The 25,750-nt window shown below is 46.6% G+C and overlaps 1 protein-coding gene across 10 annotated transcripts in view; it reads left to right on the top strand.

Moving 5' to 3' along the window:
- PRICKLE2 (prickle planar cell polarity protein 2) overlaps positions 1–21,861 on the top strand; it is a 201,120-nt gene extending 179,259 nt beyond the window's left edge. For all 10 annotated transcript variants that reach the window (XM_039482373.1, XM_039482371.1, XM_039482380.1 and 7 more), the window contains one exon: positions 18,993–21,861. In XM_039482373.1, the coding sequence (XP_039338307.1) occupies positions 18,993–19,861 (869 nt within the window). In that variant the 3' untranslated portion in view covers positions 19,862–21,861. The remainder of the gene's footprint in view (positions 1–18,992) is intronic.
- The last annotated feature ends 3,889 nt before the right edge of the window (positions 21,862–25,750 follow it).

The raw sequence follows: 25,750 nt of genomic DNA on the forward strand, positions 1-25,750 counted from the left end.
ATGGAGTTTTTCTTCAGTCGACAGTAGTTTACGTTATCAGATGACCACGCTAATCTGGCACAGCTAACAGCCTTTCCTCAGGAGTCCCTAAAGCATGAAACCTCCTTGAAAAGAAAATGCCAAGTATGGTTTGTTAGCCACAGATATTTACTTTGCTTTTTCTTTCCCTCCCCCCCCCACTCCGCCCCCGGCTTTTTTCTTTTCGGCCAAGCTTTGTTTGGATTCAGGCATATACGGTCCCCTCCCCCCGGAAAATCTGATCTACCTCTCATGCTTTCACCTCATAACTAGCTGCCTAGAAATGGCCCAGAGTCCAGTTGCATTGGCTGCTATTGTTGTTATTTACAAGGTGCTGGCAGTATGCTCGGCACTGTGCGAACAGATGCGAGGCCCTGGCCAGCCCTTGAGAGCTCAGGGCAGACCAACCCCACTCAGGAAACGAAGTAGGGGCAAGTCTAGAGGTGTCTCTGAAGCCCCTTTGTAGCAATCGGCTTTGAGAGCGGAGAGGGGTTAGTGGAGACTGAGTGAATTTTAGAAGGGTTATGAATTTCCATGGCCTGACCGACAGGACTCTTTTGTTACTCCTCTGCCTTCAGGACAAGCTTAGGGGTTCTGGTGTGTTTGTCTAGGAAGTGTGCCAGCGCCGTACCTGAAGTTGAAATAATCTGTTTCCAGCCAGATCCCCGCTCAACTTCCATAAATTAAGATCAGAATAGGACATAAGAGGAAGGCAGTCTTCCCACCCTATATACAGTTCAAAAAGGGAATCTGAAATTGAGGACAGAGACGGCAAAATTCAATCGCTTTCAGAAATCGGTATACGCATGTATGTAGGTGAAAGCAATCTGAGAGCCTCAGACCCACACCCTTAATTCTCCCGATATGGAAACTTTCTTAGCATAAATAAACTCGGGCCGCACTGAGGTCTGTTGCTGGATTTGCAGCATGCAGGCAGTGTACAGCTATTTCAATAATTATTTCATCGTTTGGAGCTTACATGTAACAAGTTATCTGGCCACAGATCAAGAGGCAGGTTTTAAAAAACGGTTTTAATTATTATGATGCAAAATATCTCTATATTTAATCTTAGGACATCCCTTTTTAAAGCATTACGGGGAGGTTTTCAGTGGCACTCAACTCCCAGTTGTACCTTTGAAAATCTGCCCTTAAAATCAAACTGTCCTTCCAAACACTTGCTCTATTAATGTCTGTTAATTAATCTGTTCCTTCCTGCTTAGTTTTCTCTACTGGAGAAGTAGCTCAGAATGCTGAGGCTTGCGTTGAAGGTGTCAAACAATTACTTACGAAATCCAGGTGATCATAGTTCCCAATGGTAATGTGTATTACAGTGGTGCCTAGCAGGGCCGCCCAGAGGATTCAGGAGGCCTGGGACAAAGCGGGGGAGCTGCGCCTCTTGTACTCACCCGGCGGCGGTCTGTGTCTTCGGCAGCATTTCGGCGGCTGGAGGCCCTTCAGTTGCTCTGCGTCTTCGTCTTCGCTGAAATGCTGCCGAAGACCAGACCGCTGCCAGGCCAGGGCTCGCGGGGCCCCTGTGGGGCCTGGGGCCTGGGGAAAATTGCCCCACTTGCCTGCCCCCTCCTCCTCCCCCCCCCCCCACAGCCCTGGTGCCTAGAGGCTCTGACTGAGATCAGGGCTCCATTGTGCTAGGCACAGAACAAATAGAATAAGAGGCAATCCCTGCCCCAAATTATTCACTATCTGAAGAGATAAGGCTGACTTGTCTTCTGCCTGGGAGAAGAAAGAAAGGATTGTTATTCCCATTTAATAGATAGCAAACTCAGGCACAGAGAGTTTAAGTGACTCGCCCCAGGTCACACAGGAGATCGGTAGCAGAGCTGGGAATTGAAGCCAGCTAGGTTATGTTCTGTAGAGTAGTGGAAGAGAAAACTACGTACTTCACAGGCTACCTTGTATAGCTGCCCTCTCCTCTCAGAGGCAGGGCTCCTTTCTCCCACCCACTCTGCTGTTGCTCAGCCCATGACACAGCGTGCAGCTCCCACAGGGTGTTTTACTTTTCATGATGGCTCAGCCTGGCTTTTGGAAAGCACTCAGTGCAGACTCCCTGCAAAGCAAATGCCATAGTAAATATGTCACAAATCAGAACCAGCCTACGGTGCCTCTTGCTCCAGAGCACTGCTTGACACAGCGTTAAACTGCAGCTCTCCTAAGTGAAGCGAAGTAAACATGCAGAGTCACTCTATCCATGCAATTTGCGACTCCCACCAAGAAAGCTTGAGTGCATTTTTTTGGAAAACACTCCAGCGTTTCTCTTTGTACTAAAACACTGAAAAAGTCCCTTTAAAATTCCATCTCCACACGGTTGCTCCACCTTATAAAATACACTGTGTGGAGTGATTAATTCTGACTCTGTGCAATATTTTTATGACATCACTGAAAGCATTCATTTTATATAGAGCTGAAGGGCAAACAGTCTCTGACCTGCACAGCACATGTTACAATCTGACTGACTCCATCCTGGGAGGAAATTCTGCTGTGATGTTTCTATTAAAGCTCAACCAGTAATTAGCTGGAGGTGCCAGGGAAAGCAGATAACCAGGTGTGTGGCTAGAGTCCATTTTCTATGGGTAAAAAGCTACCTGTGTCATCCACCTGTGAAAAGTTATTGTTACTGTTATTTCTGCATTACTGTCAACAGTACCTAGACACCCAGGGGCGGCTCTAGACACCAGCGCGCCAAGCAGGCGCTTGGGGCGGCCGTTTCCCGGGGGGGCGGCATTTGGCTCCGGTTGAGCTCCCGCCGGCATGCCAGCGGCAGGTCCACCGGAGCCCGGGACAAGCGGACCTGCCGCAGGCATGACTGCGGCGGGTCCCGTCTTCCCGCGGCTCCGGTTGAGCTCCCGCAGGCATGACTGCGGCAGGTCCGCTCGTCCCGGGCTCCGGTGGACCTGCCGCAGGCATGCCGGCAGGAGCTCAACCGGAGCCGCGGGAAGAGGGGACCCGCCGCGGGACCGGGGAAGGGCGGCGCAGCGCTCCGCGCTGCTTGGGGCAGCCCGATTTCTAGAGCCGCCCCTGTAGACACCCCAACCGAGATCGAGGCTCCACTGTGCCAGGTGCTGTACAAACGCACAGGAAGAGACACCTCCCCCCCCACAAGAGTTATTGTCTAATTAAATGACAGACAAAGACTAGAAAAACAAAGTAGTATTGTGCCCATGATACAGGCGGAAAATGCAGGCACAGAGAGATTCAGCAAAGCACATGGGCAATCCCATTTAAGTCAACAGGGTACTGACAGGCTTTGAGGTTCACAAATGTTTAAATGCTTTGCCAGACCAGTTTCTTCTAAATGACTTGCCTGAGGTCACACAGGAATGTTGTGCCACCGGTGGGAATTGAACACAGATCTCTTGAGTCTCAGTCCAATGCGTGGGCATCAAGCAGATCTTTCTTTCCTCGTGGTCCTACCTAGTAAATGGTTGCACTGGATGAATAATAAGTACTGGAATGGATAAGTGTGCCCCAGCGGTGACTTTTGTAAGCCAGACTTTTCACCCGTGAGAATGGCATGAAATCCTGTGGGGTTCTTTCGAAACAGATTCTACTTAATCCCTTTAGAGCCAATTCGAATGAGTTAGTTAAGATACGTAACACTAATGTTAAGGGCAAACCTACTAAGCACTCACCCTAAGTGTCTGGATGTGCTCTGGAGTCACACCATGTATGCTAATCTATTGAGATTCAGTTAGAGCATTGAATTTGCAGTGTTAGCCATAACCCTGCATTTCCTTTCTGGCTGTGGATTTAAATTAGATCACTAGCGGTCTGTTCTCCCCTAGCTGGGCATGTATAATCTCCATTAACATTTATGGGACGTAACCACACACGCCAACAAAGGAAAATAGACTCCTGATTGTAGTTTTTGTCTCTCATTTCCCTGTCGGGTTTTTTTAACTGTGATTTGTTTAAATGTTTTCCTGGCCCCAATATCAATCGTAATCTGTGATGCAATCTGAATTGCTACAGTGCCTTCACTGAGATTAGACTAATATGTCTAAATGTATGAGAAACAGTCTCGGAAGTAGAGGCGGGAGGAGAAATGCATTAGTTTTCCAACGCAGTCTGGAGCCAGCCTGGTCTCATTGGAACTCTATGAGAAAGCCGGAGAGCATCGTCCTACTGAGATCAGATGGGCAACTTTACAGAAATTCTACTCCCAACAGAGGTTCATAAAAGAACTGAATTGGCAGGCCCAACGTTTGGCCTCCAAAAGAGTGTGCGGCAACATTCTTAAATTCCCAGCTGTGCCATCTTTCTAGCCTCTCTGCTGGCTTCACTCTTGTGAACAGACAGGGTGCTGAAATATTAAAACATTTGTGCTTTGGAGTTCTTCAGAGAGCAAGGAACTCTTCATTTTCAAAAAAAGAACAGGAGTACTTATTTGTTGGCCAACAAGAATGGAGCCACTAGGGGGAGTATATCGGCATTTTAGCATTCTCACAGCTGCAATTCCAGTAACCTCAGCATTCTGAGTTGCTCTGCAATGGGTCACCCAGCTTAGAAGCTGAGATGTTAAGACATTTGCGGCTCACTCTTTGAAGGGCTGCTACTTTTCCCCTGCCTATCATATTCAGTTTCCTTTGGCCAGCCAACTTTGGGAATCTCCATTAAATGGAAGTTTCCAACATCACAAAATTAGCAACAGTAGATTCTATCATTGAAACAGAAGCTTTGGTGTAAACCTTTTTCAATTCATTAAACTGGCAGGATGCGGGTGTTCTGGGGTTTGTGATCCTTATCTCATGAGAACGAGCTGATCCTGCCAGAGATTAAGCACAACCTGGAAGGTGTTCAATCCCTTATAGAATTGAGCTTGAGTCCAATAGTTGTCTTGTTGCTATTGTCATTTTAATTCCAATGGGTGTTTCATAACCTTGTCAAAGATGATGCAAAGTATTGTGCATACTTAGCAGCCAAATTATCAATAAAAGCTTCTCTCTGCTGATTCCAACACCAGTTGTCTAATAGCCCCCTTTAAGAAGGACTGGCAAACAAAATTTCACTGTCAAATAACAGTCTCTTTGTTTGCAGACAACTTGGGGAGGTATCAGAGATTAGGCCCACATTGAATGATGATATTGTTGGAGGGCTCAAAAGGAGAAACAAATTGTAACCAGAAAACCAGCTCGATGTAGGTTAACAACACAGAGTCAACTCCTGCCCTCATTTGACATAGGTGGAAATCTGGAGTAACTACTGTGAAGTCAGTGGGATTCCCTGGTGTATCAATCAGGGCAGAATTGGGTTCAACGGGTATAGGGCAGGTGTCCACTGGAGTTATTTATATCACAAAACACTTAGAGACCCCAATTAGATTCTTCTAAAAACTGAACAACCAGGTGTAAAAGGCAGTCTCTGCCCAAAAGAATTTCCAGCCTACGGTTATGGCGCGATGCAGACTGGTGGAAGAGCCAGACAAATGGGCGTTAGCGGAGTAAACACGGTGGCCATAAAATGAAAGCATTATGCATAAAAGAAGGCTGCAATATCTAACAAAGCCCCAGTTCTGGAATTAAAGTGGAAATTCCAGCTGAGCTTTATAGCAACTCAAGTAGCAACTCTGACCGCCTGTAAACGGAGAGGGAGAGAATTACCAGCTCTGCTGCCCTCAAGTATGTTCTGCAAACTATAGCTTCACGCGTAAAAGGGGGGGAGAGGGATGTGAGACCATCACAATAGAAGTCGTTTCATGTTGGCATTGAAGCACAAGGCCTTTTACGACGGAAAAACCTTTTTAAAAAGGTCATCTCCCTGTGCCAAGTCAGCCATATTTGGCAAGACGAGGCCACTGCCATAGGAATCTCAGCAAATAGCGTCTCACCCCATTGGAGCAGCTCTGTTCCCAGCCTTTCATGGCAGCTGCCAAGCCCATCTGCCTCCCTGCATTGGACAAAGAGTCAGAAGCGAGGGGGTGGAGAGAGTCTGTCAGTGTACGGAGTGGAGTGGCAGTGCCTTCAATCTGTTTCCCTTTCTTCCTCCAGGTGAGGAGGGGATTTGAAGCCGAAAGCCCTTCTTGCAGTTCAGACATACTTGCAAAACCTGGGGCCCAAACTAGCCTCTCCCTTTTCTTTGTTGCTGCAAAGGTAGATGAAAGATCATGGGTTGGGTTTTCCAAAAGCCCACTGATGTCCCTGGAAGCTGGGGAGCTCTGTGCGGCCAATTCTGAGCGCTGCTGAAAATCCCACTCCTCGCGTATTCTTTTCTCTTCCCCTCCCACCCGCATTGAGGATGCGGCTGTTCATGGCAAGGCGGTGGATGAAAAGCCAGACTGTTGTACCATCGAGTACACAGCTAAGCAGCACGCTGCTCCCAATTCCATTTAGCTGTCGCTGTCTTCTTCACTGGCAGGGAGACCTCTCCCAGGTCTTCAGCCACCCCCTTCCCTTCCAGCCCCGAAAAATGGAACATTTCTTTCAAGTCACTATGGCAACAGCTCTTAGCAGACTTGGTGCAACTTCAAAATATATAGAGAGACCCTTGCATTTCCCAATCAAACAGGCGAAGCCTGAGATTCTCCTTCTGACAAGGACAATATCAAGGTGTATTAACTCTGATTAGTACACTCTGTGCTCTCTCTTGTTTTCCATTCCTTCATTCCCCTGGATCTTTGGCCTGCAGTCTGTGTATATATTGAGATGCTCCCGCCTTGCGTGAGTACATGCTAGTTTGCTGTTTTTGGATCTCTGGTGGTAAACACTAGGCTGCTGGCATTGACTTTTATTTTAGACAGAAGCACAGAGGCATATGCTTTGCAAAACAAAACGAGACCTCAAATGGACCCTTGGAACCCGATATTGTTGCAAGAAAATAATTGTGCATCAAATAGTTGTGCTTCCCTGACCGGTCAGCCACCCTTCCAAACCCAGGACATTGTGTTCTAGGAGATGGAATCCTGTTTGTTTTGTGGAGAGTCGTAAAATCCAGCCTTGGCCACTTGGAAGGCTCTGCAGACCCTTTCTCTAATGTGTGTGCTCCCTTGTTTGCTCACACATTCTCAACTGTTGCTCTCCTGTGAACAGTGTTCATCTTTCTCACCTGCAAATCAGTTGTTGGGAGAAAAACTGAAATTAGTTCCCAAAATGATGCATTGAAATGACAACCGGCCCCTTCTTCGTGCAAATCTAAGCATTTCAGCAGCTTTCTTTCCTATTGAAAACTCCTCCATTGCAAAGCAGGCAGACAAAAGGAGCAGCAGAAGGATTCTGCAAGAAGTGGGCTGTCTTTTCTGGCTGCATGCAAAACAGATCGGGGTGGGAGGGAGCCCTGTTTGCAGAATGACTGGTGTAGAAACCTGCCCTGATTATCCCACTGAGTACCCCAAAGACTGCGGCTTCACTAATGTGGCATGGCGGATGAGGCGGTTACACCAGGCACACTGCATTAATAATTTCCAGTCAAATCTCTCATCCAGACAGTATTGGCATAGTGGCTGTTTTCAGTGCGCTGGGTGTCTGAGCTGTTTGTGACAAGAAACGTATCCTGAAATCATTAGAAAATCGTCATGATTTACAGTGCACCAAGCTGCACAGCTGAGTGTCAGAATCATGAACGGCTTGGCAGGCACTTTGCTTGTCTCTGAATTACAAGGTTCCTTGCCTTTCTCTCCCAGCCTTGTTTACTTTTAGCTATTTCCAGTGGTTATATAACTGTTCTCTTTTATTTCTGCAAATCCCAAGGTCAAAGTGGAGTGAAGCTGCGCTATAAACAAGTCACTGACAGTGCTGCTCTTCTTCCTCTTAAGTTCCTTTCAATTCCTGGGGTGGAATTTAAGATCAAGCCCATTTCATGGGCTGTGGGTTCTTAGGGAAGTGGCTGCCTAGCACTATAGAGACCGCCAGAATCCAACAGCTTCAGGGGGCATTTGAGGGAGGGAAGGTTAGAAGTGAAAGAAGCTGTCCTGTTCTGTTCTGTTCTGCCTGTGGAAGCTGCAGTTAAACAAAGCTCATCAGGATATGCTGATTTTGGAAACGTACGCCCAGCTTTACACATTTAACACACTTCACTCAGTTACTATGCCCCACCGAGGACTTGCTTTCCCTGCCCTGTGGTGAGTGTAAGGAAGTGGAGTGGTAGTGAATTGCTGTATTCACAAGTGGTATAATAAACTAATCAAGCATTATTTAAACCTCCTTTCTGCCCAGTTCAGCAAAGCATCAAGCATGGCCTTACGACCAATTGCTGTCAATGAGACAGCACGAGGGTGGGATTTAAGTTGGTGTTGTGCAAAAATGTTCACAGTGAAACCGTAAAACCATTGCAAAACCTACCTCGTGTCTTGTGCATCTTCATAAAGCTTTTAGGGAAACTTGAGCCTGGTCTGGAGTGACCTCCAGATGATGTATGCATTCATCTACAGGCTGGTTTTCCATGGCTTTAGCATGGAAACGGGGCATTGCTACTCGTTTTGACTGAAGCCCTGCCTACATTCGAGACATGTGAACCAGTGTAACTGTGTGTGGCTATCCGAGTATCCAATAATGATGTCACGGCATCTCGTGTTTTCTGGTGGCTGCACAGTCCGATCTGTGAGGAGCAAGGTCGCGAACAGGTGTCACATAGGAAGGTAGAGCCTCTCATTGAAGACTTGGCACGACACTTGGCTCTTTTTTCATTATTTGCTGCATCTGTCTTTCTCCAAGTGTTTACAGTTTTTATCGATAGTTGCTCCCCATTCAGGTCTGTCCTTGGCTGGATCCTCAAAGTTACCAATATGCAGCATGAGTTGAGATTCTCCTGGAAGCATTTCCGTTGAGCGCTCTGTCTGTGCTTTCTAGTGCACCTATGTCAGTGCAGTGGCACCACTGCAAACCCTTCATGGAGATTCACTGCACTGACATCAAACGGGGTTTGTACCAATGCAGCTTAATCTGATGTTACGCAAGGAAGCTGTTACAGGCCGTGAGCCTCATTTTACCTTTGTACAGTGTATCTACATTAGGGGGAGTGTACTCCTGTAACTACATAGTTGTTGACTGGAAGTAGTGTTGCTTAAGATCAATTGCTGTCAATGAGACAGCAGGAGGTAGGGTGACCAGATGTCCCGATTTTATAGGGACAGTCTCGATATTTGGGGCTTTTTCTTATATAGGCTCCTATTCTCCCCCCACCCCCCTGGTCCTGATTTTTCACACTTGCTATCTGGTCAGCCTCGCATCGGGGGGGCGGGAGCACAGATTTCTCGACTGTAGATGGGATCAGTCTTGCTTTGAGGCTTTAGTGTTTTTTGGAACTGGAAATGTACAGGGTGTAATGAGATATTGCAGTCCCCCGTCATTCTAGCCTTTTTACGGAAGAACCAAGTGTACCAGCACAGCTGCCATTGAAGTCACTGGAGGCTCAATTTGGTCTTTGGTTAGAATTTCATGGTGTCTTGATGAGACAGGTGTTTTCATTCAACAGTTTGACTTGAATCAGCAAAACAAGATGCTTGGCCTTTCGCACTGTGCCATGCTCTGGTAGCACCAGGGAGCCATCTACCTTCAGCCAAGTCACACGGCAGTAGGCTTGGCAAGGCCACACAGTTGTTCCGGCTCCTCACATTGAGGCTTTGAAGAGTCATCAGGAGATGGTGATTTAATCCCAATCAAGAGGGACATTTCAGAAGGTCCTGCAGAGGTGAGGGGAAAAGGAAAACTATATTTGTACAATAAAAACGTGCTCCAGCCATGGGCTAGAGTAAGTTTTCCGCTCCCCTGGATAGTCTGGTGAAACAGATTCTCAAATTTCTTTAATAGAAAAATATCCTTTGCATGGCAGGGACCCTCTCTCTTGCTTCCAGGGTAACATTTCACTTGATCGAATTATGAACTGTGTTCCCAGACGAAACACATCATTAAGCTGGAGCTAAGGGGGCTGTAAATGAATATCAGTAATTTAAGGGGAATCACCCCGGATTTTGTAATTGTAATTAAAAAACAAATGTCAGAAAAAAGAGAAGATGGAAAGTTAATGGTACATTCATCCATATTATGGAAACACAGTTACTCATTTCTCCATGGAGAGTCAATACACATCTGAGACCATAATCGCGACTAACTCATATGAAACTGCACTACCGCTGGATGCCCCGGGACCTGAGAACATCTCAAACCCTGCAGACACGTGTATTAACATTTGGTGATGCTGACACCTTGAATCTAGGCCATTGTGGTTTATAAGGCAAAGCATAGACAGCCTAGCTGCAAAGTCACATTAGTTGTAAGAGCACCACAGCAACAAGGAGCCCAGAGTTAAAAGAGTTAAAATGGGTGACACCTGGTTAGAACCCACTTATTGGCACTTGCTTGATCAAGCAGGGGATATAACACTTAAGCAGAGACGTTATTATCATTCATTATCGTTAAAGTAAAGCCATTATCCTGCAAAAAGGCTTTTGCATGTGCCTAACTCCATGCACTGTGACTAATATCATAGGAGATATCCCATTAGAGCACCTTTTGGCCCAAAGCACTTTACAAATGATATAGATATGATGCCCTTAGCTGCAGCTGCCTCTGGTGAGGTTAGGCCCGCCATAGCAAAGAAGGAAGCCAGCTTTTCATTATCTGGCAGGCTGCGGCGTGAGACTGGGTGCAGGAGAAGGTTGGTAAGGGACACCAGGGCAAATCCGTCGCGTGATGGATGCATGATGGATTTTCTGATGTTTGGACAGAGCAATCAGGATATTTGAGCCAACCTATTCCCTAGGTATAAAGCTAGCTTCATGGAGACTTTTAGAAATCTTAGCCCTATTGAAGTCAACGGCAAATTGACGTCAGTGGGGACAGGATTTCAGCCCTGGTGCTTGGATCACTAAGTCATCTCCTGTAGCTCAACCTCAAAGCTTCAGTTGCATTTTAGGTGCTTTAGGAATTCCACAGCCTGTGGTTGTGAATAGCCTAGAACATATGTCCTTGCTTTGCTCACTTTAAGAGCTCCACAGCATTCCTAATATCTGCATCAATGCCATTGATTAATGAGCTGATTTCCTCCAGCAATCTCAGACCAGTGAAACGTGCCCCTCATTGCCAAGGTCAACAAGATTAAAACAAATTTGGAGTTTCTAGGCCAAGTTATTTTTTGACAGATTAGGAGGCAAAATCTTCTAAAGTGAAGCCCACCTCATTTTGTTTTGAACCCCTCATATTCCACCAACACTGTCTCCAATTTGCTTCAGACTTGGTAGGGAAAAAATGATGCTGGCATGACTTTGTCTTTGTGAAGTTTCAAGTGGATTTAGTTAGGTTTTGCAAAGTTATTTTGAGTCAAGTTCAGCCAGATAATGAAAAGCTGGCTTCTCCCTTTGCTATGGCGGGCCTAACCTCTCTCCACGGGTATGGTCAGAGTAGCGGTATGATGCTGTGCAGCTGCTGGACAGCTGACTGACTTCCTGTTTGCATTGGAGTGTCTTCCCGCCGGGAACAGTGCTGGGGGCTTCTCAGAGTGTGTCCTGTAGTCTACCCTGGGATTGTTTAGCTGTGATTACGGTAGAATTGGGTTCATGCTATCACCAACATTTTCCCCACTCTGCTAAATCTCGATGGGTGTTTAATAATGAGGCTCTGTGGGTGAAGAGCCCCAGAATCCCATGGACCCTAAGAAATGCTGCTTAAACCCCACTATTAGATAACGCTGCATCACTTGCCCTGTAGTCTGAAATTATTTCTGTGTGACTCTCAAGAAACCTAGCTCAGTGTGTGTTGTGAGTGGGGAGAGTCTGGAAGGTACTGATCACAATTAAAGATCTAGGCCCAGATCCACTGAAATCATTGGAAGTTAGGAGGCTTAATACCTTTGTGGATCTGAGCTGTAAAGCCTGGATCTCAGCTCTGTCACACCCAGTTTTATATCTCCATTGATGTCAGTGGGGACACACTCACATAATGGTTACAGACCCCGTGTAATGGAGTGGAGACTCAGGCTCATGTTTCCTCAATTGCACCTTAGTCGGGGAACAGAATTTATATTAAAATGTACTAGGAATCCAACTGGGAGAGAAACAATTCTGGAGCTAGCACAAGCCAGTTTGGCTCCTGGTATAAATCAGGGCAGCCCAAAGGCTGCTCTAATTTACACCTGGCTGCCCGTGGCCCCAAGGCATTGTTCTGGCAGCTGGAATTAGCCAGACTGCAGAGGCGCTCCTGACACATCCTCTTTTCCCAGCCACCTCCCCCATGCTCATCTGCTGCGATAGGACAATGCTTAGAGCTACGTCAGCTCAGCATTAGCTGAGGATTCCCTCTATGCTGAGGAACTGGTTAAACTGGCACCTGGCACTCTGGGGCCTGTAGCTGATACTAGGCATATAACTATCCCAGTACTCGGCCCGTTACAACCTGCCACTTTCAAACTGCCAGCTCAACGGTACCTCGAGGCGATGTCGATAAATGTCACGTGTAAACCGAAAGCTTCCACATCTGTCTTGTTAACCGTACGTTTACTGTTGGTCATTTGTATTGCAGTAATGTCGAAAGGCCTCTAATCATGCAGTAGTTCTGCTGCACGATAGGTGGAGGCAGGGGGACTGCTGTTAACTACTGTAACTGGTTAACTGTATGTGTGTTTGTGACTGTGTCATACACACGTTGTCTCGGGGCCAGATTTCCATAGGGAATTAGGCACCTAAAGATGTAGCTGTAGGCACTTTTCTGCATCGTTAGATGCCTAAATCTGCTGAGCATCTCATGGAGTTTACTTTTGCATTTTTCTAGAGCCTTTATCAGAGAACCTCAAAGTACCTTCAAGGCCAGCTCCAGCCCCCTCCTCCCCCCACTTCCTCGGTCATAGAGGTTCTTACGGTAGCAGGGAGCAAAGGTTATGAAGCAGATGCCCGGTGTGTACAACAAGGCACATCACTTGTCCCAGGCTTTTCCTGTGAGGAGACGGGAGGGAGAAAGCATGGGAGAAATTTGGTTGGGGGCGCTCTGGGGGCTTTTAGCTTTTGGAAATTGGTCCTATTTTTAACTGTGTCATTTATATATAAAGTTTTATCTAGGCCCAGGGTATTGGTGAGTCCATCCGAGAGGAGAGGGCCTTTCTCTTTGGCAGACGTTTAGCTTTTGCTCTAGAACTTTTCCTCCTCCTCCTGATGCTCTGTCTGCCCCTTCTGCAGTTCCTATGGCGATGTGCCTCTTGTCCCTTTCCATCAACAGGCAAGTATTGCGTTGCCATCACATGTTCTGTTGCCAAGTAACCATTGGCCGTGTTTATCCTCTGCAGTTCTGTTTGTTTTCACTATTACAGCTGTTGTTACTTGCAGTGACACTCTTCGCTTGAAGCTTCATGGGTTGATGGGTTGCCAGTATACAAGAGTAGGACCATATGGCAGCCACCCAGAAATCCACTTGCTATTTATTTTTCTTCTGACCCAATTGTGCAATGTGGAAACACATTGCCATCCTCAAGACATGGCCTGGGAGCATGTAGCCCCACCCAGCTCAATCTCTAGCCAAGTTTTTAAGGAGGTCTGTCTGGACATTCGATTTATGTCAGTTAGTAGCAAACTTATCAGACCTCTGATGTTTGTGGCGTCCACGTGATCACCAAACGCAAATTTCAACCTAATCATCAATGCCCTAATGACCTGCCCTCTCCTCCTTCGGACATCTTTGAAAAGGGGAACAGCGCTAAAGGCCAATAGAAACGTCATTGTCTATATGTTGTACTCCCTTCCACAAACCTGTCTGTCTGACTGTCTTTAGGTGGTGAACTCCTTGAGGGACGGATTGTGTCTCTTCTGTTTGGATAGTGCCTAGCAGAGTCCCGCCCTTCCTACACACACACACACACACACACACACACACACACCTACCTACCTCAGCCTTGTAAACTGATATATGTCTTTAAAATAATGTAAAAATGGACCGGAAACAGTAAATGTTTAACAGTTTCCCAATCTTGCACAATATCACTAACGTAAGAAAAAATATTTAACTAAGAACATCAACGTTATTAATACTCTTTTGAATACGGGAACAACCAAGCAAGCACTCTTGGATCAATAACCCTCAAAAGCAAAAAGCTCTGTCTAATTCGCTGTTGTACTCCAACAACGTCAATCTTGATAGCCAAGACTAACGAAAACTCCTTTTCTTATCTTTTAGATTTTCCACATCTTTCTTTTGTATAATGTCAGTTTGCAAGCTGGGGGTCGAACTCAGGCCGTCACTTGATGAATTACCCTTTTGTTCTTTTTCTCTGGGTAACTTTATTAAGAATTTATCCATTGTTAATTATTATTACACAAAATTAATGGGGTGGGGCCAAGGGGTTTGGAGTGTGGGAGGAGGCTCAGGGTAGGGTAGAGAGTTGGAGTGCGGGGGGTGTTGCCAGGGAAGAGGGGTTCATGGTGCAGGAGGGGGCTCAGGTCTGGGGCAGAGGGTTGGGGTTGAGTGATGGCTCTGTCTGAGGGTGCAGGCTCTGGGGTGGAGCTGGGCTGGGATGACGAGTTCAAACTTTGGGGTGCAGCAGGCAGGCTCTCCGGGGGCTGGGGCCAGAGAGGAGGCCCCCATAGCCCTCTCCCCACCGGCATCAGCGAGCTCCAGGGGAGGGGCCCTCGTCTCCTCCCCCTCCCACCCACACAACGCACATCTGTGCCCCAGGAGGTCCAGACAGGATAAGCCCCCTCAGAGTCGCCTGGTGGGACAGGGGGTCTGCCATGCCACTGCACTTTCTCCTCTCCTCCCTGCCGCCAGTGCCGCTCCCTTCGCAGGGGGCAGCTGCCCGCTCTCCAGGGAGCAGGTGAGGCAGGGACGCTCGGGAGAGGCATGCAGGGGGCAGTAGGCGGGGCCGGGGGAGAGACCCAGCCCCTAACGTTGATGAAGCCAGGCCTCTGGGGCCCTGAATTTTCTGGAACGTGGGCCCATACAACTCACCACCCCTGTCTGGAGCCACAAATGGCAAAGGAGCAGGAAGCCTGTGTGAGCTCCCCACCTTCCCAGGGGCCGTGGCGCATGGGCTTCCAGCTTCCGTCCTGGGGCGGTGGGCGGCAAGCTCTGGCAGTGGGGCTCCATCCCCCGGCTGCAGGGCTTCAAGCTCTGGCTTCGGGCTCACCAATCCCCCATTGCCTCTGGACCCCGCCACTTCCCACTCACGCTGTCCAGGGCTTCATTTGTCACCCAGCTTGTGCCGCGGCTCAGTAAGTCTGCTGCGGAAAGTGATATTGGTATGTTTGTTAATATCACTTTTCACTGCCTCCCAGCTAGCTAGTAAGTCTGCTGCTGTGAAAACTGAAAGCAGCAGACTTACTAGCTAGCAACTCTTAAAAAAAGGAATAAAAAAAGACAAGACCTTGCAAAGCACCTTATTTTCTTTCTGTTCTGTTTAGGTCCAGTAAAGAATAGAGACAATTGTACATTATTTTTGTCACTGAGTCAGCAAAGAACACTAGTGAAATAAATGACAGTGATTTGGACATGGATATGTGCATATTTGTTTTTCCTAAAGTTAAGTATTTTAGGAAAAATTGTTAGAGCGGCCCCCAGCAAGAGTTGGTGGCCACACGCTAAGGCCACCAAAAAATTTCTTGGGAGAACCCCTGGCCTAGCGTATCATGGGCACTACCTGAAATAAATGATTCTCTCTTTAGAATTTCATGTCTCCCACATGATAAGAGCCCAGTGTGATGGTGGCACATGCATTTCCTTTAAACATGTCTTGTTTGGTGGGATTAAGGAGCCTATTATATCTCCTGGATAATTTAAAAATATTGTTCAGCTCTAGATCTACTTCCATATTGTATTTAACTCTCCCTATACAGTAATTTTTATTATTACTGATGATGAATTAAAGGAAACTGAGTGTTTTTAAAGCATGGGTCTGCAAGTCAGGAGAGGTGGGTTCTAATGTCTGATCTGAGAAGGCTTGCGGTGCTCTCTCTCCCTTTGTCTGGGTCACAGGATATTGAGGCTTAATCCATTGCTGTTGAGGAAATACACAGAGGTATTTGAAACTATATAAATGCAAAGTGGTGCTGGTGTTGCTTATTGCTAAAAGCCAGTTATTCCTCATTTGAAGCTGTACGTCTGTCTTGGTGACAGCCTGAAACTGATTGCTGTAGAAGGGACTGGTGTGACAGAGTGGGGAACAAGGAGCAGAAGATACCTGTTCAAGCAGCAAAGATCCATTTGCCAGGAAAATAGCAATAGTGATGACGGAGTGGGGAAATGAGGAAAGGAAAAATGAAAATGGCATCGAGCATAAAGCAGGACTGTTTCTAAACAGACATTATGGGTGCGATTTTCAAAAGTGTGCAGGGGTGGCCTCACTCTGCTCCCATTAAAGTCAGTGTGGCCAACCCCCAAATGTTCCAAAGTCATGAGTCTCACCCCACCCCCACCTCCCCAGTCATGAGATTGGCTTAAAAAATAAAAATGCACCATTGTTTTATTTGCCTTCTGGTGTTTGAGTCTTTAGGAGTCACATTTTTTAGCTTTTCTCTATAACCATTAGGTCTAGAAATATACTTTGTTTAAAATGAAAGCTGAGATTCTCACATAATAATTTGACTCCAGGAGCTGGGGCTTGAAGAAAAACACCAAATATTGTAGGATTCATGATAAGAGTTGGCAATGTTGCAATGGTAACACTCCCATTGGCTTCAGTGGAGTAGGGTTAAGCCAAAACTGAGGACTTTTGATAATCCTGGTCAATCTCTGAAGTTTTCTGTCAAGTAACAGCTGATTTTCAGGGACCAAAATATGCAGAAAGTCCAGATTAACATCTTGATTTTGTCAGAAGTGCTCTAGATTTAAACCATGGTTACTGAGAGCAGAATTTGGCCTTAATAAAATGAAGTTTGCCAGAAAATGGCTTATGCCAAAGAAGTCAGGCTGTAGATTAAGCAATGGAAAGTTTTATTAAGAAAAACAGAGCAATTTATTTGTGAATTTTTTCAACCAATTTGCAAAGTCAGAATGTCTCAGCGATGGCATAGGGGGCATGCCTCATGCTTTAAATCATGCTAATACTGCAGAGATCTTACCAATTAGTTTGCGCAGAGGTTATCAGAAAATGCCAAAGTCAACTTTCAACATTTGATTTGGAATAAACTATACTTCAGCTGAAATAGTTTTTGAAATGTGGCATCTGGAGAATGCAACCTGAGCATTGAGTACAGCCAGTTCCCAAGCAGTGAGCGGATAGTCCGAGCCTCTCCGGCTGGGTGAGCAGAGCTGGGAGGAACAGTAAAGGACGTTGGCTCTAGTCTAGTTCCCGGTCCAAAGGGGATGGTGAGCTGACTTGTGCTCTTGTAACAAGCCCTCTACTGCTGCTGCAGAGTCACTGAACTCCCATCCAGTTGCCATTCTGTACGGCTCGCTGCTAATATTAGCCTGGCTTCCCCATCCTACAAGAGGAGGCTCTTAGACAGAGAATCGACACAACGATCCCTGATAATTGCCCCCAAATTAGGCAGTTCCCCAGGGATCAATAGAAGGCTAGGGCCATTCCGCACTGGCAACCCCTGCTCCTGTGTAGCAGTCCAGCTCCCCTTGGGGTCCTTAAGAATCCCACCACTGTATTGGGGGATCTCCATGGCCCTAGATATGTGTCTGCCTGATTCCATATACCTCCCCACCACAGCCTGGCCAGGCCCCAGGCCCACCATCAGCCTGCAAGTACACAGTGCCATGGAAGAACTCTTTCCTCTTACCACACCCACATCTGGGGGACAATGTGCACCACTGTAGTGAACTGGCTAGTGCAGGGGAGGCCGACCTGAGCCTGAGAAGGAGCCAGAATTTACCAATGTACATTGCCAAAGAGCCACAGTAACGCATCAGCAGCCCCACATCAGCTCCCCGCACCCCCAGCTCCCAGTGCCTCCTGCCCACTGGCAGCCCCACCATTCAATGCCTCCCTGCACCTCCCAGTCAGCTGTTTCATGGCATGCAGGAGGCTCTGGAAGGGAGGAGCAAGGACACAGCAGGAGAGGGGTCGGCAGGGGGTGGAGTGAGGGCAGGGCCTGTGGCAGAGCCAGGGGTTGAGCAGTGAGCACCCCCCGGCACATCAGAAAGTTGGCGCCTGTAGCTCCAGCCCCAGAGTCGGTGCCTGTACAAGGAGCCGCATATTAACTTCTGAAGAGCCGCATGTGGCTCCAGAGCCACAGATTGGCTGCCCCTGGGCTAGTGTCTGTTTGCACTACTGCCCTCTCCTGGATGACAGAATTGCTCCTCTTTGGGTCACGTAGACCCTATATTGCTAATAGCTAATGGAGAGTCTTTCTGAGCTCAAGTGGCGGAGGCCTGTGATTTTGGATCAGGGTCTGGCTTCTGTCACTGCTATTACTGTGATATTCTGGTGGCCTGGGATTTGTGACAGTACATTGCTCTGTCCTTCCGGAATACCTCTGTGTCACCAGTGTCCTCCACAGGATGGCATATGGGTCTGCTCAACGGTTTGTGGCCATGTCTCCGCCTAGTGGCTAAATAGTATTACACGAGGTATAGCCCTGACATCTCTGAATGGTGCCTGATCGTGCCACTCGTTATTACAGTGAGCTGTCATAGGACAGAAGGCCTGATACTGCTGCAGAAGCATGAACGTTGCCAGGGATAGCACTGGTTGTTCTCACAAAGTTTCAGTCGTGTCCTAATAGAAATATGAGGGGAGACTGGGTCCGGGTTTTGAAAAGTGACTGGTAATTTTGGAAACCCCCAATTTTTGCGGGGGGAGGAAGGAGGCAACTTGCACCACCTTAAAGCAGCCTTGATTACCAAAGCGAGGGTGCTCAGCACTTGCTGAAAATCACGCCTCCTTCAGGTATCTCAAGTGAGGCACCCAAAATCACTTCTGTCCAGATCCTCAGATGTGATTCCAATGGGAGTTAGGTGCCTAAATACCTTTTAAGGCTCTCGGCCTTGGTTGCTTTTGACAATTGGGATCGGTTTTGCCAAGCAAACTGCAGCCCCTCACATTGTGCTGTTGCAATGGAAGATTCTCGTGTTAACGGCCTTTTTTCTCCTCCTCCCCACCAGGACTCTCTGCGGACGGTGGCGCCAAGCGCCAGGAGCACCTCTCTAGATTCTCAATGCCTGATCTGAGCAAAGATTCTGGAATGAACGTCTCGGAGAAGATGAGTAATATGGGGACGCTGAACTCCTCTGTGCAGTTTAGAAGTGCCGAGTCCGTCCGTAGCCTCTTGTCCGTGCAACAGTACCAAGATATGGAGCCGAACCTGCGCAACCTTGCCAATCCTGCCAGTTACAGAGAGATGCCATCGCATGGAAGGATGCATCAGAGTTTTGAGTATGACAGCGGGATTCCAGGGAACAAAATTCCTGGACAGGATAGTGCTAGACTTCCCCCTATGAGCGAGCGCACACGCAGACGAACTAATCTCCGGGATGACGATCGGCGTTACCGCCCACACAGATCCCGGCGGTCCAGACGCTCCCGCTCAGATAACGCCCTCCATCTGGCCAGCGAACAGTGCTGCCGATTGAAAGAGAGGCCCTCGCTGCGAGCCAGAGAGGACTATGACCAATTCATGCATCAGAGAAGCTGCAGAGAGACGATGGAACAGGGCCCCCGCAGAGACCTGTATGGTCAGTGTCCAAGGACTGTGTCGGATCTTGCTTTGCAGAACCATCTGGGGGAGAGATGGGGCCCCTATTTTGCCGAATATGACTGGTGTTCTACCTGCTCCTCCTCTTCGGAGTCTGACAATGAAGGATATTTCCTGGGGGAGCCAATCCCGCAACCTGCCCATCTCCGATACGTTACCAGCGAGGAGCTCCTGCACAAATACGGATCGTATGGCATGCCCAAGTCTTCCACGTTGGGTGGCAGAGGACAGTTGCACAGCCGAAAAAGACAAAAGAGCAAAAACTGTATCATATCGTAACAGGGTCACTGCCGGGGCACGTTCTGAGAATGTAAATTCACTCATAAACTTGCACTGTTTTAGATCTTCAATGCGCTTTTTATTGTAACAAACAGACCTGAAGACGGGATTTGTAAGAAGGTTGTAAATTGGCTTCTATAAGTAGTCATAAATCGTTGGCACGGTGAATATATTTTGCACATTTTACTTTGGAAAAAAACAATTCACTTTAGCCTGTAATATTTACCTAGTATTTTTCCTCTTCTTCCTAAATACTGCCACTTCTTTAAGTCCAGTTTGTCCATCTGTTTTAGTTACCACTGTTCACTATAATCAATAGCTTGCGAATAGCTTGTGTTCTCCTAATCCGCTTTGGTTTTCAGTACCCATTTTGGTAAGTAATTGGTCTCTCAGTCAGTGCTGGAGTCTAAGTTATTTCCATGATTGTTGTAAATGCAATGTAAATGAGAGTTTGGAGAAAATATTTTTGTATTTTGTAATATCAGAGGAATTTCTATATCTTAGGAGTCACTGGGAAACTGCATGCACATTCATAATTGTTTTCAGCCAGAGCTAAACAAATGGTACTTCACAATTCCTTCTCGTTTTGCCATCAAATGTATTAAGTATATCAGTGAAATCTGGGTGGGGGGGGGAGGGGTTAAGTTTTTTCATTCCTGGTAAATCAAAAGAACATTTTATGCTTTGTTCAATCTTAAAGAGGCCTAGATGGCGTTTTGGAGTCTGCTCACACCTTCGATTTTCAGTTACTCTATCAGTGACATACAGGAGTCTTTACAATTGCAAAAGTGACTTTTTTGTCAATTAGAATAGAACCAACTACCAAATGTCCGCAAAGTTTTAACAACCAAAGTGGGGGAAGGAATTTTCCATCTCTGTAGCGAATGCTGATGTTACTAAATTCCGAACTATTATTTGGAGTAAATAAAAGTGTAAATGGTGCAATTGTGTGATATCAGCATGACGTTGTTTTGAGTGTAGAATTGTTTTATGGTGCTCTAGTTTCCTGGATTATGTTAACTGCTGTTCATTACCAAAAGGAATCTTCAACACCGCCTGCTACATAGATCATAATAAAATGAAAACAAACTAATCACATTGGGCTTAATTCCAGCATGGAGCTATGCCCCCCACCCCAAGTTCCCTTGGAGGTCAATAGGAGGTTGGAGTGTGTAGTCCCAGGGTGGGATTGAGCCCATTATTTGGAGCTAGAATCAATCTACAAAAGCATCAACATGGTAGAGTGTTATATAAATAGGACTCAAATGTATTGTGCTATGGTGGATGTGAGTTTTTCTCTGTATGCTTTAAACCATTTGGGTCCTGACATCAAGGTGTGTCTCATCCTGGTCCCAGATGGGACAATGAAGAGGGCAGATTTTCTGTAGGGTTGTAATATGGGTGCAATTTCTTTCACGTGTTCCCAGCAGGCCAGGGTGTTGCCAGCTCACAGCAGCTTTTGTACTGTATTGTGGAGGGTTTGGGGACTCAATCAATCTCCCATTGGAGTTGATGGTAAAATTCCCATTGATGTCAGTGGCAGAAGGAGCAGAGGTACAAAGATATTTAGGTGCCTAAAGATGCAGCAAAGCGGCTAGTGGGATTGTCCTAACAGGTTAGGCACCACTAAAAGTCAATGGGAGTTAGGCACCTAGAGGGGTTTACAAAAGCACCTGTCTGCATAGTTAGGCACTGAAAGACCTGCATGCACCTGACCCATTCCTGCAGTTAGAGCCACAAAGGCAGATTCCATTGCGGGATTGGGACCTAACGTAACGTGTTTTGTAACTGGGAACAAACTATTGCCTGTCAAAAGCAACGAATGCGGGAAATCTTGAAGATGGAGGTCTCCATACCACAGACTATTGCTAGGAAATTTTTGTTGTTTGTAAGGAGAATGTGATGATGATTATTTTAAAAAAAAGAGAGAAAGAGAGAGACAAGACTAAGTATTAAAACAACAAATGTTTTTCCAGTTGGAATAAATGGAAATATTGATCCAAAGGGGAAAAAGACCAATGTGTGTGTGTGTGTGTGTTTTTTAAAGAATGTCTATTACTTGTGAAGTTATGAGTCGCTTTTTTAATTTATTTTCAGTCTATTCTATAATTAAAGCTAAAAAACTAACTAAATCCCCTACATCAGTGCTTCTCAACCTTTTTGATACCAGGGACCTGCCTGCTGCCTTCCTAAACTCTGTCAGAGAGATCTCAGGAACCAGCACTGGTCCACAAACCAGTTGTTGAGAAACAGTGCCCTATATGATTTGGTTTTGATGATTTATTGAGAAATCAGCATATAGGAGCTCCTTGGCAATCTGCTGTGTTAATGTGACCATGATTCATTAGTTTTACCCATATGTGGCCATATCCTTAACTGATGAAAATTGGCACAGCTCTCTTGGAATCTAGAGTGACACCAGTTTTCATCAGGTGAGGCGCTGACCTGTAATTTATAAATCATTTTTCTTACCAAGAATCCCAGCTTTTTAGATAGTATCCAGAAGAGTTCTGGTAAGTAGGGTCAATTTACTTCTCTCAGTGACAAATATGACATTAATAGCAGGGTACTTTATATAATTTGCTTCTCAAAAATACAATTTTCACTCATTGTCAATGATTAAAAAACACAATGAATCTCTTAGGTCCGCATGCTGTCTTTCAGATCTAAGTGCTTCACATAACTGAACCTCCTGAGAATTAACTGTTGTTTGTATAGTCAATTCTTAAATTTCTTGGCCAACAGATTAAGGACTAATGTGAAAGGTTATTGCCCTCTATGGCTTCTCATTACCAACAGAAAAATGGGAAGAAAAGTCTTCTGATAAAATCAGTGGCTATAAGGTTACATTTGCTGGTTACCTAAACAGGTGGTCAGGGTTTATCACTACTCAGAGATGATTGCTACAACCTTTCCAATATAATCCCTCTCTAAGGCCCCGATCCGCCAGGCTGTTTTAGGTAGGTTCAACTGACATGGGTTGGATTTGCAGAAGATAAGAACCTTAATGAATGAAGTCTAGGGCCATTCCATAGGTACTGAAAATATGGCCCACATTACAATGCCATGCTATAATGAGAGGATTATTGTGTCTGGGCATGCTCATTCAAGCCAGCCCCTCTCTTCCTGCTGCCGGGCCACACTCACTACCAGGCTGCTGTCGGCCTCTTTCTCCTCCACGCTATTGCTGCCTGCTGCCCGGGGAAGTGAGAGCGGGGTCCGGTACGGTAAAGGTCAAAAGAGCAATGAGCCTCTCTAGGCTCCAGAATAGTCCCTATATTAATGTCTCCAGTCTTCATTCAACAGCAAATGTGTTCATGTAGGGCTACTTGGAAAAAGCAATCTCCCAGAAGTTCCATGTACACTCTACCCCAGTGATTCTCAACCTGGGGTCGCCGCTCGTGTAGGGAAAGCCCCTGGCGGGCCAGGCCGGTTTGTTTACCTGCATGTTCAGCCGCTCGCGGCTCCCACTGGCCGTGGTTTGCCGCTGCAGGCCAATGGGAGATGCTGGAAGCGGCAGCCAGTAAGTCCCTCGGCCTGCGCCGCTTCCAGCAGCCCCCCATTGGCCTGCCATGGCGAACTGCGGCCAGTGGGAGCCACGATCGGCCGGACCTGCGGACGGGGCAGGTAAACCGGCCTGGCCCACCAGGGGCTTTCCCTTCACAAGTGGTGACCCAGTTTGAGAAACACTATTCTACCCCTTGCTTAAATTCATCTCCCCAATATTTTCCATGGCAACAAAATTAAATAAAAGACAAACATATAGTCACATCATATAGACCAGGGGTAGGCAACCTATAGCGCATGTGCCAAAGGCTGATTTTCAGTGGCACTCACACTGCCCAGGTCCTGGCCACCGGTCCGGGGCAGGGCTCTGCATTTTAATTTAATTTTAAATAAAGCTTCTTAAACATTTTAAAAACCTTATTTACTTTACATACAACAATAGTTTAGTTCTATATTATAGACTTATAGAAAGACGCCTTCTAAAAATGTTAAAATGTATTACTGGCACACGAAACCTTAAATTAGAGTGAATAAATGGAGACTCAGCACACCACCTCTGAAAGGTTACCGACCCCTGATATAGACAATTGAAACCTGCTTCTCTCCTGTGACAAAGAGCTAGAGAGAAGTCCTTTGCCATAGTTCCTGCTCCCTGCCTGATGGATGGTGTTATCTGTGCCACGGTTGAACGCCAGCAAGCTGGTTTACTATCTGAGGAATGTTTGGAAGGCCCATGATAAGGTAGGAGAAGGGAGGATGCCAGCTCTTTAACGGGCCTATGCCTTATGAGTTCTCACAATATGTTTCAGATTATAGGCCCCTCCAGAGCGACTAGGAAGCAATGAAAGTTTAGCAATTAGCAATCAAAGAAGCAAGAGTCACAGAACCCATCCGTTTGGGAGAGAAGTAAGCCCAACGCTTGGCGTGGTAGCAACAGCCCAGCTAATGTTTCTATGGCCATGTGGTCAACCCTCTGAACGTTTCGAGGATAAGATATTTACCCAACAGTGCAGATTACCACCTAAAACTCCAACCCCCATGTTCCAGACCCTCAACCATATTTAGGCTAATTCTAATTTATGGCTTGATTCTGTAGCCGTTCCCCACTGTATACGCACTGTATCACACCCAGAGATCCCGCCTCTCTCAACGCAATTTTATGACTCCAAGAATACAGGTGTATTAGAAGGGGGAACCCAAGAAAAAAGGCATGCAGGACTGTTATCCCACTCAACCCAGGCAAGTAACATTTTGGGGCAGAGCGACCCTTTTGGTCACACAACACAAAAATCTAGGTCAAAATTTTCAAACATGGCTGCTAAAGTTAGGCACCTAAAATTATAGCGAGACACCTATACAAGTGATCTGATTTTACAGCACCTATTGCAATGGGGTTCTGGGCCATGCCTGTGGCTCCTAAGCACTATGGCAACACAAATAATTTGTTTTAGTATGTACAGTTACATCTGTTAGAGGAGAGTTGCAGATGAAGAAAAGCAGGGGGACAAGAAAGAACCAATAATGCTTTTGTCAATTATTAGTGTCGAGCAACTCCAGCCATAGATCAGGGCCACATGGTGCTGCTCACAAGAAAAAAAGAGTCCCTGCCCCAAAGAGCTTACAATCAAAGTATCAGACAATGACATATCCAGAAAGCACAAGGACGCAATGAGACAGTACTGGTCAGCAGGAGAAATGGTGATCTTAGCACTGCCTGACCGCTGTTGAATTTTTTTAGGCATGTGGCAGAGGAGAGTTTTAAGGAGCAGGAGGTGTGTTCTGTCTTGAGCCCCAGGAATGATGCTAAGTATGGTTTCAGGGGTGGGGGAACTCAGTTTTTAACCCAGTTTTTGTCTATCAAACCAGAATCATCTGGTTGGGTTACGGCTCTGACCTGGAGTATTGATAGTTTTGTGAGAAATGCTACTACAGAGAAGCCGTTTCATACAGATGGCTTCCTCTCTGGAGAACCCCAAAGATCATTTCACATACGGCGTATAGCACCAGATGTGACCTCACTGTTAGGCCAGGCTGCTTTGGGTGTATTTTAGGACACTCTAGATACTTGGGACCTGCATCTCCTTTATACTAGAATAGCCACTGTCCACCTCGAAAGATGACAGTGTAAGCGCAGTTCAGCTATTGTGTATCAGGCTGCAGCACCACGCGTCGCTAAGACAGCCAGTTCTCAACCAAAAGGCCTTACCCCCGCTAATCCGGCATAAGGCACAGGATGGCGGCCTACTGGTCTTGAGGCTGCTGTGCTTTCCCCTGTGCGCTCTTTTCTCTCAGCCACCTCTCTTCAGCCTCCGTGACTCCCTGACACAGTGCAGCCCTCCGGTGTTGCCTCTTCCCAGCTTATGTCCTGTCAGTATTGAAAGT

The sequence above is a fragment of the Mauremys reevesii genome, linkage group 7 (genome assembly GCF_016161935.1).
Source record: "Mauremys reevesii isolate NIE-2019 linkage group 7, ASM1616193v1, whole genome shotgun sequence".
Lineage (NCBI taxonomy): Eukaryota > Metazoa > Chordata > Testudines > Geoemydidae > Mauremys > Mauremys reevesii.